A 17,796-nucleotide genomic window follows, 5' to 3' on the forward strand; every position below is an offset into this window, starting at 1 on the left:
GGAATAAAAAATGTAAAAGGTGTGAGATGTTGATTAATTGTCCAGCATGTAGGTGGCTGTAAGAGCAGGATGATCATTCTATAGAAATGTGTCTTTTGTGTGCAGAGCGCAGAGAAAAAAAACCCACCCAGCCCCCATGAGGTTCATACTTCGCCTCCCCAGCTCCCGGTTATGTTTGTGAAATAAGATCCCTCCTCTCCCAAGCATTTTACCTTTGTGATATAATCTTGTAGGCATCGGGGAGGTAGCAGTTGACGTTCTCCATCTGGAATGGGTCAGCGTCACAGATCTTGTCGTCAGTCCGGCCGTAGTTGGCCGTCTCGATCATAATGACATCACTCCCCGGGCAGCGGAGATCAATTGCATATCCCTCACATGAGAGCTCCCTCCTGACCAGCCCGAAAGGCAAGGCCGCCCGGCTGAACCCTGATAGAAGGCGAGACACAGAAGAGAGACAGAGACAGAGAAGAAAACTTTAAGCAAATAAAAAAATAATGTGTAAAAAGGATCACTGCATCAATACAATGAGACCCACACATCATGGTAAAAACCCACTGGCACAAAATAAAGAGGCAACAGCAGCAGTCCAATATTTACCACAGTTTTAAACAGACGGGCCATTACACGCGATACAGAAACGGGGAAAGACGAAACAATTCATCTATCCATCTCTCTGTGGTCTTGGATGTTGGCTAAGACATCAAATCTAAGTCATTGGAGACCAATGGTAACCTCATAAATTCTTGAGCAAATACAAAGGCTGCAGTGCATCAAGAAGGTCTCCACCTAGAGAACATCCACCTCAAAGGCAAACCTATCTGGATTGAGAATAGTTGAGTTTGTTTTACAGTCGTACAATCCCCTCATTTGTTTCTTTTGCTTTACTTGCTCTGTAAAGCAAGACACAGAAAAAGGCAGAATCCCGGCAGAATGGAGTGTAATATAATCCATTTTACAGTGTCGGCGATCGAAGAGGGGACTGTCTGGAGTCCACACAGGAGGAAAAATCTATACATGGAACACAGCAGATGGGAGCCCAGCCAAATAGCTTTACTTTGGGGGAAAATTAGCTATTTCACTCATATCTGTCCCCCTCTTTCAGCAAATTACAATGAAATAGGTTATTCGTCAGTATTTCCCTTTTCTTGGTAATAAAATGTCATGTCACAAATAGGTTGGATATGGAGATATGCAGGGAGAGAAGAAAGTGACAAAAAAAGCTTTAAGAAAGAAAGAAAGAAAAAGAAATCCATTATCGGAGCTTAAAATGATACAAAGTAAAAACAAATGTGACTGTCTGCAATTCTGAGAAAACAATTAGGTAAAATCTAAGTAGAACATGCAAATGTGTTCCATTTAAGAAGTGCAAGCAGAGCGCTGCATGAACTGTCAATAATCGCTGTTGTTTGCAGCAATAGTGGGTCCCTGAGGGGGCAGCTACCATTTTTATTTTCTGCATTGCTCTCTCCTAATTAGCCCTTCTTTCAGCCTGTTACCTTTTCCATGCTCCCATTGGCTCCCAAGCATTGTCATGTACTAACACTTACCACCCGGGGTTCACTTTGCCCCCTCACTCTAATTATCCTCACACTTTTGACAGTCAGGGCCTGACGCAATTAGCATTGTTTGAACTGCTCAAAGTTGAAGTGATTCCGGCTTGAAATTCCTACCCTGAAACCCCGACCCACATGCCTGAGAGTCATTTCATCCTGCTGTGCCTGACTCGGTTATAATGATATTCTATGTCAGTCTGCACATGTCACACTGGCAAACAGAAGAAAAAATGTACAGACATCTGTGAAACATACACTGTTGAAAATATAATGTTGAAGTCATTGGATATTAAGAGAAACTTCTGTACACACTAGTAGTGGTAGCAGTATAACAAAATATGAAACTAATGGTATAAATTCTCTGGCATTCGGCCACTAGACATTTCATTATATTACCATGATCTATCTAATGGCCAGTAGATTCTGCTTAGCTGGACTGTTTATCACCTCATTAGAGACGTCAGCGTAGCCGAACCATAAGTGGAGGGCTGTGGGGTCACTCCATCTATTCCAATAACCACTACAATTACCCGAACCTTTCAGAAAACCTGTCCAGAATGGTGGATGATAAAACACAGAGTGAAGTCGCCGGCTTTACTGCGGAGACTAATGATCGTCCCGCCTGCCATTCCTCATGGAAGGAGTGACGGGTTTATCACGGCAGCTACAGAGCGCAGACAGAAAGAATGCATTTCACTGGGTTTTAAAATTCTGAAGGGAGACAACGTCTTTTCGCTGAAAAACCCTCATGGACGCATAAGCGCATGCCATCTGCCTTTGTAACCTCCTTTCTCTGGCTGTCCACTGGTGACTCTACCCATCTATCAGACCTCTATGGCATGATGGCATGCTGCTGTCAACAGAGGCCTGGCGATTGATTAGGCTTGTGCCTTGCCGTCCTCCTCCTCCCTCGCCTGTATAGATCTCTCTGGTCATAGGCTAACACTACATCAATTAGGGGGAGTATCTAGACTGTACTGGCGGGCTAAAGAACAAATTGCTTCTTCTCCAAACTGCGAATAGTCTCAGTCTCATTAATGACTGCCTTGTCAACCTGTAATTGGGCAAGTAATGACAAATCTGTCTAAAAATTTAAAATATATATATAAAGGAGATTTTTTGCTCTGTAGGAGGAAGAGGAGAGCTGAATTCAAAGGAGTATATTCTTTGTCGACTTAACTGTATGTTGCTCAAGATCTTTGGGTTTAAGCACAGCTAAGGTGGAAAAACCTTGTGACAACAAAGGTCTCTAGATGTAGGTAGTCTTCTATGCTGATTTCTTTGGTTAAAACAAGTTCTGCAAGATTTTGGAGAGAGGGGAAAGATTGTTTGTGTGCACAAATGTCAACGTCTTAGGGAGGTATGAAAAGCTTTTCATCTTGCGTTCTGTGCTTTGTTTGACTGCTCAACTTTGCAGCAGTTGAAGACTGCGACAGAAGGGCACCAGCTGCAGGGGAAACTGCAGGAAAAAATCCATAACACGATCCCTGTGTGTCCAAAAAAGAAAAAAAAAAGAAAAGACAGGCTGCTGTCTCTTTATCTGTACCTCCAATTAACATTAAATTACACAATCAGAGAGGGAATTGAATAATGCTTTATATAGAACATTTAGTCAAATTGCCATGGTAACCACTTTGACTTAGCTATAATTGGCTGTGATCCCTATTCCTGGCCTTGTTGACACAAAGCCTTATCATGCATTCTGGTCAGTGAGTGACTGCGAGGAAAGTAGCTTTTCAGATTCCTCCCCCTGACCTGCCTGCTAAGCCTTCTATTGAGCTCAAGAGAGCAAAGCAAGGGCCGGGAACGCTTCTCAATATGTTGCGTTCTGGGAGTTTTTCTTCTTCTCCAGTGGACAGCCTATAATTCACTGGCGACAATCCCCCCTCATAATACATATTTTGTTTTCTATCAACACCCTTGAAATTGGAAGTGGCACTGTGGCTCAGATGGGTGCATCTGAAACCATCCACAGAGCAACACTCTGCGGCTTTTAAAACCCTGGAGATGAAACGAAAAGATAATGGAGGTTTGGTGTCGAGATATTGCCATTTGGCAACTGCAAGCACCAGACCATAACACACATGTTTGTTGCTGTTCTGTGTGTTGGTTCTCAAGAGTGCAGTCGTGACCAACCTTTTAACCCTACAAACGCCGCTGCCTCGGGACGTTAGACAGCAGGAGAAAAAAACTGGTGGAATGTTTGATCAGTCTTTTTTAAAAAAGAAGAAAAAAAACTGGGCCATTTTTGGAGGGTAGACAGAGTGGCGAGGGCTGGCACAGACAGAGAGCAAAGGCGTTGGTTGACGCTTGTCAACCTCCATTAAGGTTCCTTTGATTGGCCTTTGTGGTCCTGGAAACGGCAAACAGCTGCATGCAAATGGCCCTGTTTCCCCAAGGCTGGCCCCCATTGTTCTGAGCTTGGGTTTGACAGGGACGCTTTCTCTGCAGCATAAAGGAGGGTGTAGCCTTTAGTCAAATAAGAGTGCCCCCACCGTGGTCACAGCAGGAGTACTTCAAGATTGTTTGTCTTTTAATGTTGTTTTATTCCCGATATTACTGGTAGCCAACATCTTTGGAAGAAAGAGCAGATCTCAGAGTCAAGCTTTGCCTCCAACAGCAGGGGATGCCTCTATAATCCAATATCCGGAGTGACAGAGTGGTCATACAGCATGTTTTGCTCTGGTGGAGTTAAGATTTTCAATGGGAATTCATAAAGTAGGACAAAAAAAAATAGAAAAACATATTTGAATTCTTAATAATAGGGAACAAAGCGTCATCAGTGTTTTTGCCTGTTTTTTTCCATGCTCTTTGTTCTTTACTGCAGCATTTCTAATCTGTTCAGTGGAAATTTCTGATAGCTGGCCAAGGAATAAAATTAGCTTAAAAAACAATATTCAAGAGACCAGTGCGGTAAACCTTTTATGTGTTAAATAAAACACAAGTACACTTCACTGTCCATGCTCATGCCTCAAAACTGGCAAACTAAATACTTTGACTAATACAACTTACACTGTACAAAGACAGCACTCAAAATGTCCATTTCCAGACACTCAAATTTGTATAAAGGCAGCCAGTGTTGTTTCCTAAAATGTGCAATTCAACTTTACAAGTGCAGTACATGACCGCCCATCAGATGTGAGAGACACATAGGAGCAAGGTGGGAGATGAGAAAGGAGATTTGGGATTCACAAAACAACACCTGTTTTTCAAATACAGACAACACCCATGAGAACTCTTTACTATGCCACGACGGCTCATATTTCATTTCAACTGTCGAAATGCGGTGAAACACTGAAAATCTAGTTGGACATATGGCACCATTTCCCATGACACTTAAGTCCCCGCTCTGGTCCACCTTGCTGGGAATTGTTTCTAAACGCAGTGTCAGACAAGACCACAAACCCCGGGGCTACACCCGCCTTTCCCAGACAACTGCTATCAGACACTCTTGATTCCGATATAAGTATTCCAAAATAGAAACTGGCAATATAGAATGAAGTCCATTTGTGGTTAGACAGAGCGCTCTGAGTCATATCCCTTTTCTCTTTCTGGTGATACATGAATTCAGCGTTACCACTTAAAATTCCAAAACGAACATTTATATTCATGGTCATGGCCTTTTCTCTAATTCACCCCCCTTGTTTTCTTGTTTTCTTGAATGTTTTCTTGATTTAAAAAAAGGAAAAAAACAGAAACAGTGGGTGGGAAGAGAGCCACATGCTCCATGTTGATGCATATCTTGTTGAAGGGGTTTAAGGAGAAGGATTTGTCATATTGCCGAGGCTAAGGCCATATTCAGACCAAATCAGGCATTGCAGCGCGCCTCCACAGGGTTGTGCAAGTTGCACTGTGGGGGCGGGGGTGTGGCCGTGTTTATCCGTAACCACTGTGAAACAATCAGAAAATAGCATTTTATTTCTCTCATTAACTGCCTTCTTACTACCACCGCTTGCTCTCCTCATTCACTCTCTAGCTCGCGCGACCACCACAGCTCTCTCTCTCTCTCTCTCTCTCTCTCTCTCTCTCTCTCTCTCTCTCTCTCTCTCTCTCTGGTGCTGCCAGCTCGCTTGCGCTCTCTCTCTCTCTCTCTCTCTCGCTGGTGCTGTCAGCTCGTTTGCGCTCTCCCTCTCTGTTTTTCTCTCATCTTTTTCGGTAAACCTTCAGCAAAGCCTGACTGATCTCCGGCTGTGATTGGCCACTGCAGCATGACGTCATTTCTCCAATAGTTGATTCTGGTTCAATTTTCTCGCCGCAGGCTGCTGCGGCGCAACTGCAGTCGCCACCCCCACCGCCTAAACACACTACTCCCATTCAAATTAATGGGAGGACTGGCGTTTTCACTGCAACGTATTACTGGTGGTCGCCTTTGTGAAAATTCCAGCATGTGATATTGACAGAACGAAAAAGGCAGAACTCAACTGCGAGGGCAGTGCAACACCCGGACAGTCTGCAGTGCACACACGCTACAGTTATGTTGTAATGCATCTTCAAAACATACAGTGGTTGCAAGCATGATTTGATTTAATGAACATATAATTACCTTTGCAAGAACAACGTGAAGAATATTGTAAACTTCCTACGCCGTCACTCAGAGACTAATGTTAGCGGAGTGACCAGCTGACCAACGCACACTGCAGCATAAACAACTTAAACCAACTCTGAGGTGAAGAAAATAACTTGGTGCTTAGTCTGTTTCACCTCAAAAACCCTGCGCCCGCCCAGCGTGTAGGACAGAAATTGTCTTTCCCTGGAGCTAACAGTGCAGTAGAGAGGTTGCTCTCCACTGCTGGAGACATGATGTTAATAACAACACAGCGGAGCACTCCGCCTCTCCCTCAGTTTGTTATTCTCATACAGGCAGGAGACTGTAAGATGTTTTCATATTAATTAATTAATCAATGCAGTTCATGATTTAAAATGAAAAGGCTGCAGACCATTTATCTTAATTGCCAGTTCTGTTTCATATTGTTTTTCAGTGGACTAAGGACACCAGTCAATGGTTTGACATACAGTATACTGGAGCATGAGACTGAAAATACAGCCCCTTTTTCTATTCATTCAATCGAGAATCAGTTTTGAAATGAGGAATCGATTTTGAATCGAACTGGTGCCCAAGTATTGTCGTAGCATCAAATCGGGAGATAAACATATCATCCCAGGCCTAAAAAATCAAGACTGTCATTTGTCACGACCTTTAATTTTCATCTCTTTGTTCCATCTTGGTATAAAACCTAAATCCCTATGGACACTTTCGTCTGTCAAATCGTGATTTTTTTCCACTATAAAGGTGCGCGCATATGTTCCCCAGCCTTTGCCACCTTTGTCTCAAAAAATATCCAGGGAAAACCCTGGCAATCATAACTAGGTACTGCAGGTAGCTTTGTGTGCATGGAAATGGTGTGCATGGAGCTCTAACGAGAGCGGCAATACTTGGCATGTTAAGTGTTTGGAGAGTGGTTTTTAGTCTTCTTTTTTAAAGAGCAAAAGTGTTGAATCTTTTTTTTTAGCTCAGTTAGCTGGATGGAAGCACAGGTAAGGATCCCTGCAGAGCATTGCTGCCTGTCGCACCTCCGCCGGTGCATTTTTTAGCTTTAGCTATCTGGTTAGCTACAACAGTTTAATCCAAGGGGATACTTTCTGTGTTTCAGTCAAAGTGTGGGATAAGTGTTTGAAATTATTTTCATGTTTCCCAAACCTGTACAATGGAGTTGGTGAGTGCGAAGTTAGCACGACCCATTAGTGGGTGTTAGATGTATTGCTGGGGACTCAAGGAAGTGCAATGTCAAGTGTGAAGTTGTTTGGATGAGCGGTTCTCAAGAAATATATAAAAATACCTCATCAACAACATTGATTTCTTCTTCTATCTGTGGAGTCAACAAACAGAGATACGGACAGCGCCACTCTGCCATTTCAACCCACATTGTGGTAGGAGGTGGGATTACATCCGTAGTGTTAATGACTTAAAAAAGCTTAAGAGGTTAAGCTCTAATATTGAACTGCGTCTGTGTACCAACCAACGAAACTTGCCATGTACTTTCAACTTACTGAGGGATGTCTCAGACATGTTTGGAATTGGCACTGCAGTTCATCTAACTAAAAAGCAAGGAATCTCTGTCTGTCTGTTTGTCCTTTGCATATCTCTTGAACCATTCATCCGATAAACTTCACACTCGGCGGGTGTATTGCTGGAGATCCAAGGACGCGCAGTGTCGAATTTGGTACAAATTGGACACGCGACAAGTTTAATATTAATAAGCTTTGAATAAACAAGTGAACAGCAAGCCACTCAGCTCCATGTCTGAGTGCAGCGGGGACTGTTTGATATAAACACTGTCACATCACAGCGGGGCGGAGCTTCTGGGCTCTGACTCGACTTCACACTTGGCGGTTGTACTGCTGAGGACCCAAGGAAGTGCAGTGTCGAATTTGGTGCAATTTGGACACGCAACAGGTTTAATAAACGTTGAATAAGCAAGCGAACAGCGAGCCGCTCAGCTCCGTGTATGAGCGCAGTGGGGGCTGTTTGTTATAAACACCGTCAAATCACAGCGAGGTGGGGCTTCTGGGCTCTGACTTGCTGAGCGGGACAAAGGCACACTCCCTGCTCAGTTAAACTGCCCGAGAGAGACGAACGAGCATACATGAGAGAAAAAAACAGAGACGGAGGCAGCAAACCTAGCCAAGAATCAAACAATGGAAGGCCGTAAACTGCTTCTACGATTTAACCTCTGTTTAGTCTCACTGGTGAAGTTTGTATGGATTTAAACCATTTAATGCATTAATTCATTACTGTTTTAATTGATACGTTTGTCAATTGATACATACATATGCGGTTCTCGAGAAATAACAAGCAATTGGCCTGTTCCGAACAGGCACGTTTTGAACGGGCATTGCACTAGTGTGTTAATACGTTGGTGGGGACATGATGCTTCATGTACTAGTAAGACAAGAAATATGATCCAGGAAGTCCAGATTGAGTAACAGATCCATGAGTTTGAAGACTTATCAGGCGGAAAAACACTGAACACTGGTTTATAATACTGTAGACTTTACAGCAATTTATCATGATAGAAATTATTTTATCTTTAGTTGTGACAATCACACGGTAAACAGTAGAAATACCGTGTTCATGTTACAAAGTAATCTTGGTCAGTGCAGTGCCTTGCCAGAGAATGTCACCTTGCAGTCCCGCAAAAGTTGAGCCTGGTTACACTTTCTTGAATTTTTTTTTGCTCCTCTGCTTTGCCAGACTAGTCTTAAGTCAGTCTGAACTCAACACAACCTTTGTCAGAATGGCCACATTTGAGAGGTTGAAAAATCCGAGTTTTTCTTGCAAACCCCTTTATCACACATCTAACAGCCCCACAATGTAAACAACATATTTGAAATGCACAGACCGTTCTGTTTTGATGTTGCAGAAATCACTGTCTGGGATTTCACAACGCACAGAAAATGTTCAAGTTTTGCCACGACTGATGCACAGTCGACACGGTGGATTATTTTGGTTCTGCAGAACAGCCGGCTCAGCTGCAGAAGACTTCAGATGAAGAATTTCTCCCAGAGGAGTGAGAACTGAAGAAAAAAGCCTGAAAGTGGAGGGTATAATGACTGTGTCTTGATTTGGCCGCGAGAATCGAGGTTTTCTCCTCTGTCGATTGGTTGGATGATCCCTGACCCTGTGGCGCACATCAAAGAAAACCAGCAAGGAAAGAGGGGAGCATCATTACATTACTAATACATATAATCCTCTAAATGCAAAGAGGGTCAGTGCTTAATATAAGTCATGACAAGAATAATTCAGTTGAAGAGACATTACCAGATCTAATGTCTTCTTATGTTCAGTCTTTCCACACATCACTCGGATTAAAGCAAAGTATAATTCGACACCTTGTATAGTCTACTGAGAAAACAACTCTTTCCTAAAGATACAAATAACTGTCACAGAGGCTAAACATTTTTAAAAAAAAGGTGTTCGACTTGGAAGATGAAAAAAACCTATATGCTCCCGGGAGAGTGCCATTTTGACAGAATTAGTTCATTGCTTGTTCAATATCTAACATACAGTATTGTTGCATCTCTTTTTTTTTCCAGGGGAGTTGATGCAACACGCAGAAAGAGGTGAGTTAAAGAGACTCTCCCAAGTGTAGCAGGGGTATAGTTTCACAGGTTTGATCTACCCTGAGTGATTCTTAACTCCCCTTAAAGCCCATATTTTACCCCTGCACTTAAACCCCAGCTGGATTTTCCGATCAAGAAAATGTCTCAAAATAAGTCAGGTGCCTCCCTCAGGGTGGGGATGGAGAGGAAAGAAAGAGGGGGGTGGAGGAGGAGGAGGAGGAGGAGGAGGAGGAGGATGTGGGTTTGTCTCCATCACATGCTTGTGTCTCTGTTCTTGTTTGCTGGGGCAGAGTCTCCCCATTTCACCCTCCCAAATCAACCCCCCCACCCACCCACCCTCTAACCAGCCCTGCCTAAACACAGCGTAGTCCAGCAGGCTTGCTCAGTACGTCACATAGACAGGGTGTCAGGAGAAGCTGCAACTGGAGCACGGATTACATGAATAATGAGCCAGAGACTACAAGGACGACGAGGAACAGAGATCAGGGCCCTCAGATGATAATGAACAGACAATTCTGATAAGAGACACAGGCTTTATTTTCATGCAGACGCAGAGCTAGCAGTTTCCTTAACACAGCCGCAGTATCACTTTCATTGTCCATTTCGGTACTTTCATGTTTCCCAAAACGAACCCACTCGTGCCGAAGTGGGTGGAGTGCTGTAGTCGAGGTTGTGTTCATGCAGATGAGGTGGTGCAGTGCAATTTTGCTACATGTCCGAGTATGAAATTGTGTTTTTGTGCTTCATCGAAAAACACAAGTAATTTTTTCACCTTTAGATGAGACACACAAAATATTTTAAAAAAAACCTTTTATGTAGGTTTTGTTTGCCTCCTTCATTTTGGCATACATTTTTCATCAATAGCATATTTCAGTACACATTAAAATACAATTTTTAATGCAATTAAGGCAGAGTCTGTGCTGGCTTTGATTAATGTCTGATTCTTATCAGTAATGTCTTCAGGACATATCCTGAGCTCCTGCTTACAATGTTCATCCTGCTTTAGCCCCTTTTCCAGATTGCATAAGCTGTACCAGGACTGGACTTTGCATCTGGTCAACAACATTTCAGAAATCTGTCAGTCACACCCATGACTCACTCTGAGTCTGCACTTGAACACTGTTTTTAGGAAAATAGAGCAAATAGATGCATACAGAAATGCAGCTACAAAATGGTTATTTGTATTACACATGCACTTGTCCATCCAGTCCTCCGATTGACATGACAAAATATATCATTTGCAACCTCCAGAATGACACATTTAAGTGTTTTTTGATCTAACAACTCTGACTTAACCTCAACACCTTTGCGAAAATTACTTGGTTAGGGTTGTGGGAAGGTCATTTTGGGTTAGGGTTAGGGTTAGAAATAATGTCTATCATCCAGTCTTTTCCTCTTTCTTGCATAATGTAGCTTTACCTCCTCAAGCTTCAAGTATTCAAATGAAAGAATCTAAGAAGTCAAAATCCCTCTTCGACTGAACTGCCCGCAACCTGTAGTCATGCATGTTGGCGTGACAAGGGGGTCACAAGGAGACATTGTTTTATAATAAAGGGTCACAAGCCAAAAAAGGTTGGGAACCACTAGATTAGGGAACAATTGCAGTCAAGGTTAAAAGAAACCAACGTTGATTGTCAGTAGGAAACAGAAAATGAACAGTGGTCTCCCATGTCAAAGTCTGACTTTTTTGACCCATCCAACCACTTGGACCTCCTCCCCTGCAGACTAATAATTTCTACAGTCTTTAAAGGTCTTCATCACTTGAACATAAACAAATGTTGTTTTGGGGCATTTTCTTAAACGACTGATGCTGTTATTTTTCTTGGGAGGGTAGTTTGTGTACAGCGCAACAAGGAGAGCCTATGTGGAGCTCAGTCTAGAGTCTCTCAGAGATTTGCCAGGAAAGTCAGTGTGAAAAAAAACATCTAGGCACATTCCTTGGCAATAACCCCCTGCTATCTCTGGAACACTGACCACTTTGATTGACTTGAGCGTGATGACCTTGCCCCATTCCCTTCCACCAGCATTCCGGTCAATGCGAGTAGAGAACAGGAGCGCTGATAAGAGATGCACAGATGGGGAGATCTTGATGACAGACAGTTTCCTGCCCCTCATCTTTGATGAGGCCATTGTGCATTGCACAGTCAATGGGGATACATGCTACAAAAGGGGGTCAATACCGATAGCGTAAGGCAAACAAAAACGTTCTTTGTGCTTCACTGTTTCTCTGACTTTCTTCTTGCTGCGTACTTATTCAATTTCCTGCACGGCAGGAGAGGGCTTCCTTATCTTAGACTGTTTATACCTGCAAATCGGCTGGTGGCCTTTTGTTTGCAGGTGACCCACCCTGAGGTGACATTTAATTCCTGGACAAAAAATGTGTGGTCATGCTCTATGGCACAGGCTCTCAGCCTGAGGAGATTACTAATACAGTGAATGCAACAGAGCTGCATTCATGGCCTGTAGTGAGAGCCAGTTGGGAGACACAGAGAGAGACCCAACACACATCATTACACTGATTTGAATCATATATGACCATTAGCTGCGCAAACGTGAGTGAAATGAACAAGAAACCAATGGTAGGCTAACCAAAGTGGGACCAGTTTCATCTTATATTTACACATCAGTCTCTCTCAGACTATTTTTCTCCTCCTCTGACTAAAGAACAGACTTGTCGGAAAATCTGTGCACACACTAGAACACACACTTGAATCACAGAAAGCATACAAAAGCACATTTACCGAATCCATCATAATTTCTTTTATTGATTGCCATCCTTTCCCCACTGTCAACATTAGTTTGAACACCAGCATTTACGGTGTAAATCATAACCAGCAGTAACAAAAATGTAAGACCTGAGCTGTTATGACATTTCTGATACGGAGCGAGGAAGACGGGTAGAGACAAATGCGTGATTTTTTAACAATTTTCACACTGAGTAAATATAATTGTAGCCTCCTTCTATTTTTCTTTTTCTAACAGTGTGGGTCTTTTTGTTCAAATGGCCTTTGTGTTCTTTTACACAAATGATGTGTCTAAAAAATCAAGCTCATTTTAACACATTAAGGCTCAAAATGTATGTCATGATTAACGAAAAAACAGCTGGAGAGGCTGTGCTACAAAAAAAAATTCAATGCCGCAGGTATTTAGTCAGAGCAACAATCTGCTTTGATTGCCTTACCACAGTGTCTCTTTGGTGTTAAATGTTATATGCCTGCTTTTGTTTTTCTATGTTTGTTTAGCTCTTGTGATTTTTGTTCAAATGAAATTAGTTCTGACATGCCTCCAAGCTACTTAAAAAGTGAACACTGAACAACACCAAAATCCGACAGGTTCTTGTTGCCTTCTTAAATACTTTTGTCCCTGTTCCAAACCTGATTTATATTGTCGGAAAACACCTCTCCAAACACAAAGAAAGGAAAAAAGTCTACCGCATTCTATAGTGTAGACTTGATTTTATTAGAAACCCCTCTGCTTCCTCTCAAGATTAAATGCATTTCTTTGTTATGACAGCTGAACCCTCCTGTGAAGCAGTGACTTACATGGAGCAAATCCAAAAGTTTAGATTCTGACGCAAACTACTTTGTGCTTGTAAGCTGGACTCATCTATTATTTGAATTAGGCTGCCTGGAGAATTAAAACAAGTGCAGACAGCATTTAAGAAAAGGGAAGACTGAGGTAGGGATCTGGCCGAATGTTTATACAACTTGTTACCATAAAGGGTGTGAATTGAACGGCTTGGAGATGCTGCGAGCAAGTGAGATTTAAGGCATGCTTAACAAATGAAATCAAACTGTCACAAAACTGTAGTTCCAAGCCCATTAAATTAAGTGTTTGTTCATCAACTGGCCATATAACAGCAGCTTTTACAGTCATGTCTAAACACACAGTAAAGCACAAGCCTCTCTCCTAAAGTAAAAGAGGCTTGCTCTCACTTTTCGCATATTGGATACATGGATTGGAAACATTATTGCTGCTTTTGCTTTACCAAAAAATGCACTCAGGAAATCGCTGTTGCAATAAATCTAGGATGACCCTATCAAGGGTGATATTGTATTTCATTTCCTCTGAGTGAAATTCTGATCCTAGAGATTCATATGACTCTGGCTCATTTCAATTTCATGTTCTCTTATGATTCAAAACTTTCCAGGTTCTCTGCTATTCTTAACACAGCATATTGTTACGCAAGACTACACAGAAATATGTCTTGTGCACTGCAGAAAAGCTGCATGAGGGATTGGGGCAAAATGCTGACAAAACTGGATTAGTAAATAAGACAAAACAAATTAAAAAGTAAGAAATATGATGATTTATCTGTTTCAATATGGCTCCCAATCTGCAGAAAGGCCCATTCAATCCAGATAATGAACCCCTGCCTTATTTCTTGAAATGTTTCCAGTTGGGCTGAATTTCCATGCAAGACTGATATATCAGATTTTTTTTTTCCTGTGTGCTTGTTCTCACCACACAGATTGACCAGTCATCTGTGAATCTCCCATGGTTTAGCTGATAATTCATGATCGCCCTGCCATGGACCCGCAGCATTCAATATGAATTATAAAATGGCAAGCCAAGCATATCAATGGATGACAGACTGGATGTGTATGGCCCGGGGCCAGAGAGGAGTTAAAGCACAATAGCTTCCCCATTCAGTCAACCCCAGGACTGGAAATACCAGTGTGGCACAAGGGAGGGTCTTCCATCAGCACAATGTATGGCACTGCTTGAGACAAATGTTGTGCTGAGACATATTGTTAACCTTTACAACCTTTTGGGGGGAAACACAAGCGTGCTGGTATGTTCATTCGAGGAATATTTCACAATCAAGAAAGTCTCCCCTTGAGAGAAATATATACTGTACTCAAAACTAACAGAAAAAAAGCAGAATCAGGAATCTACTTTTTTTCATCATTTTTGCATTATATTTGTATATCAGACTCTTTTCTACTGATTCTGAGTAAAAAAAACTGCATACTTATGTCTCTTATTCACACAGTCTGCCCGTCTACCACACTTGCTAGGACCTAAACAAACATTCCCTCTTCACTCTGATCTCCATCTCTGCAGATACGACACAGCTATCGCACACAAACCACTTAATCTTTTACATTTCCTTTTTGTGCAATATTTAGATATCAAGCCTGAGGTTCCCGCTCTCCGTTTGGCATTTAAACACAACAGCCAACTAAAAGTATTGACACTGACTGCACGACATAATCCCCCCTAAATCTGCCTTTCTTTACTTTAAACACTCAGATAACAGCTTTCATTCAGGCACAGCAGGTATGTGCCTGCGTACTTGCCCCACCTTTGTGGTAGCTCCCTTTGAATCTGGCCGTCTTCTTTCATATCTGCAGACTGGGCGGTCTGAATCACCTAAAACAAATCTGATACCTGCATGACCTAGTTTACTCTAGCAGCAGCGTCATTTTATGGATCTGTTATATAATGGCACAAGGATGTGGGAGAAATGGATTACAAATAATGAGAACAAGGAATAACATATAGAGAGACTTTAGAGAACACAGTGTGATGTTTCTTCTGCTTCTTTATACCCTATTAAATATACTAAAAAGATACAAAAATGGCATAATTTAAAATTGTAATCCTTAATATTTTCATGAAATCAAACCCAATTTTGATACTATTTATGGTCAGCATTTCTTTCTGCAATAGATATTTCATGTATTTACATTCAGTAATTACCTCACTATATAGTAGTTTTCATTGTTGGTGGCCCTGTATTCAAATAGCCTTCCTATGCATGCAGGATTCACAAGAAACGATACAGCATATAATCCAGTATTACTGTTTTTCATTTTTATCTCATCAATGACATGTTCACTGTTACACAGTCTTTTCAGAAATGTTTTAAGTACTGCTAAGCAAACTGAACATTTCCTTCTGCCACTGCTTCACATTATCAGCCTTCAACTGGCAAAAACACAGGGTGGCTTTTATTATAAAGCAGTCAAAGGAAATATATTTGTCACCCAGACTAGAGCTAACAATGACCGTTATCAAAAATATGCCTATAAAACTAAAATTTGTCATTTTAATAATCCGTGTTTTACGACATGCATTTACTACACTTTTCTTGGTTCCATTTGATTTTGCACAAATTGATTCAGTTTCTCAACACAGACACCGGACTGTTATTCATTCTTTCTGCTGGCCAGACAAGTCAGTACCAGCAGAGAGAAAAATCACTTTCTTTTCAGCTATGTCAATGAGAATTTCAAAGCACTCGGAATGTTTTGGATGAAAACGATAACCTGATTATACTCTCTCCTGGTGAGGGACAGAAGGTAATTATCAAGTGGAGTTTTTCTTCACAGCGACTCCGATGGAAACGGAGACCATAAGCAATGGGATGCTAGCCCTCAGAGCTGGACAGGCTGAAGGTGAGTGGCATGCGGATAGAATCAGATATTGTTTTCAGAGGCACCCATACACACACACATTCCTTTATTGATGGATGGGCAAATATGCATTCTTAGCGCTGAGAGCCCTCACATCAACTGAAACCCAAAACCTGGAGTTTCTGCATACCAAAGCAGTATTCCTCTTTAAGAAATTCAACAGGACTATTCAACTCAGTTTCTAAGCGAGGCCAAATCAGAGGTCTATTCTTCAAAAGCCTCAGTAACATTTCTGAGTAAGACTCTTCCATATTATCTTTAATTGCTAATCTACCCGCAAGAAAAAAACATATCTCTGCTTGAAAGACTGCGGGGATAGCCTGCTCTATAGCAATCTGTCTTTGTTAACAAATTGTACACCGCAGCTAGACCTAAAATAAAACCGGAAGAGAAATCTATCACAGAACAAGACAGCAAGAGCGAGAAAAAAAAGGCAAAATCCAAATTGAAAAGGAGTCCCCTGAAATAATGTACTTCAACATCTATCTGTAATCAATGCTTGGCACACTAGTATGTGATTTAGGGTTACTTTGTTTGCCGGTACAATAGGACTGAAAGGGGAAAAATGTAATGATCATCATTAAGCAGACATACCAACATCAGCGGTTTTGATGGGCATGTAACAGACGGGAGTGTTTTGTGACAATACTTGTAATTACAGCCAAATGTACTAATCAAAAGTGAGGGAAGGAACCAAAAACGAGCCTTGGGATGTCATTGCACACAATTAAAAACACTGACACATTCTTTCCTTGTTCCTGAGTCTGGCATTGAATCAAGTGCCCTGCTTTTGATGGTGCCAGGTATACTGGCTGCTCAGAACGGTCTGATTTAGGTGCAAATAAAAAATGTATCTACTCTCCAAGGCTCTGGTGCCTCAAAGAATACTGACACAATCTGTTAAGAAGCTCATGATGCAGAAAAGGTGCAGTTATGAACCTTTAGGGGAAGGACTCTGTTCTGGAAGTGAAGAAATGTGTCAGTGCAAGTGTCCATGGGCCGCTAGGAATATTCAATGAGTTCAATATGATGTGTTTGAAATACTTTTTTTTCAAACTACAAGGGTAAAACCACTGAACAGCAACCTTGCTACGTAACCGTTCTTCATTTCTTTTATATGTCCACAACAATGTGCGCTAATAAATTCAATATATTCATAAGCTGAATAATAAGTGGCTTCTTGAAAGGTTGACCAGACTGACATTAAGACTACTTTCCGCCACGCAACTCCATGGTAACTCACCTTGTGAACAATGCAAGCAAAAGAGAAGGAGCAAGAGGCAGCGAAACACTGGACACCTCCACAGTGCAGAAGCCATTGTGTGCTGTATGCAAACAATCCAGGAGCTTGATGGCTGATAATAGTGGTTCAACGCGTTGCAGTGGGAGAGAGGAAAGCTGGAGAGATGTCAACGATCAGTAGTTCTCGGAGAAGCATCACCAGTCATCTTCTCATCTGGAAAAAGGAAGGAGAGACATCATAAAAAATGGAGGAAATTGATGATTGTCATTATTACCCTCACAGCCTTGGATTTTCTGGTGTGTGGTGTCAGTTTTTATCTGGCTTCAACACGTGTGCATTGTCATAGAAGAAGTCATGTGTGAGCTGCTTGTGACACGTAGTCGAGCACAAATCTGAGCACTGGGAAAACAAAATTCCTGACTGCGGTTTGATTGAGTAAACAAAAGGATTTTTTCAC

General features: G+C 41.8%; 1 protein-coding gene across 2 annotated transcripts in view; it reads right to left on the reverse strand.

The window, feature by feature from the left end:
- Positions 1-17,796, reverse strand: part of LOC121908560 (adhesion G protein-coupled receptor L2-like) — an 87,751-nt gene that overhangs the window by 48,753 nt on the left and 21,202 nt on the right. For both annotated transcript variants that reach the window (XM_042428681.1, XM_042428680.1), the window contains exons 2-3: positions 17,340-17,552; positions 213-426 (exon numbers count right to left, since the gene is read on the reverse strand). In XM_042428681.1, the coding sequence (XP_042284615.1) occupies positions 213-426; positions 17,340-17,415 (290 nt within the window). In that variant the 5' untranslated portion in view covers positions 17,416-17,552. The remainder of the gene's footprint in view (positions 1-212; positions 427-17,339; positions 17,553-17,796) is intronic.

Source organism: Thunnus maccoyii, chromosome 12 (assembly GCF_910596095.1).
Source record: "Thunnus maccoyii chromosome 12, fThuMac1.1, whole genome shotgun sequence".
NCBI lineage: Eukaryota > Metazoa > Chordata > Actinopteri > Scombriformes > Scombridae > Thunnus > Thunnus maccoyii.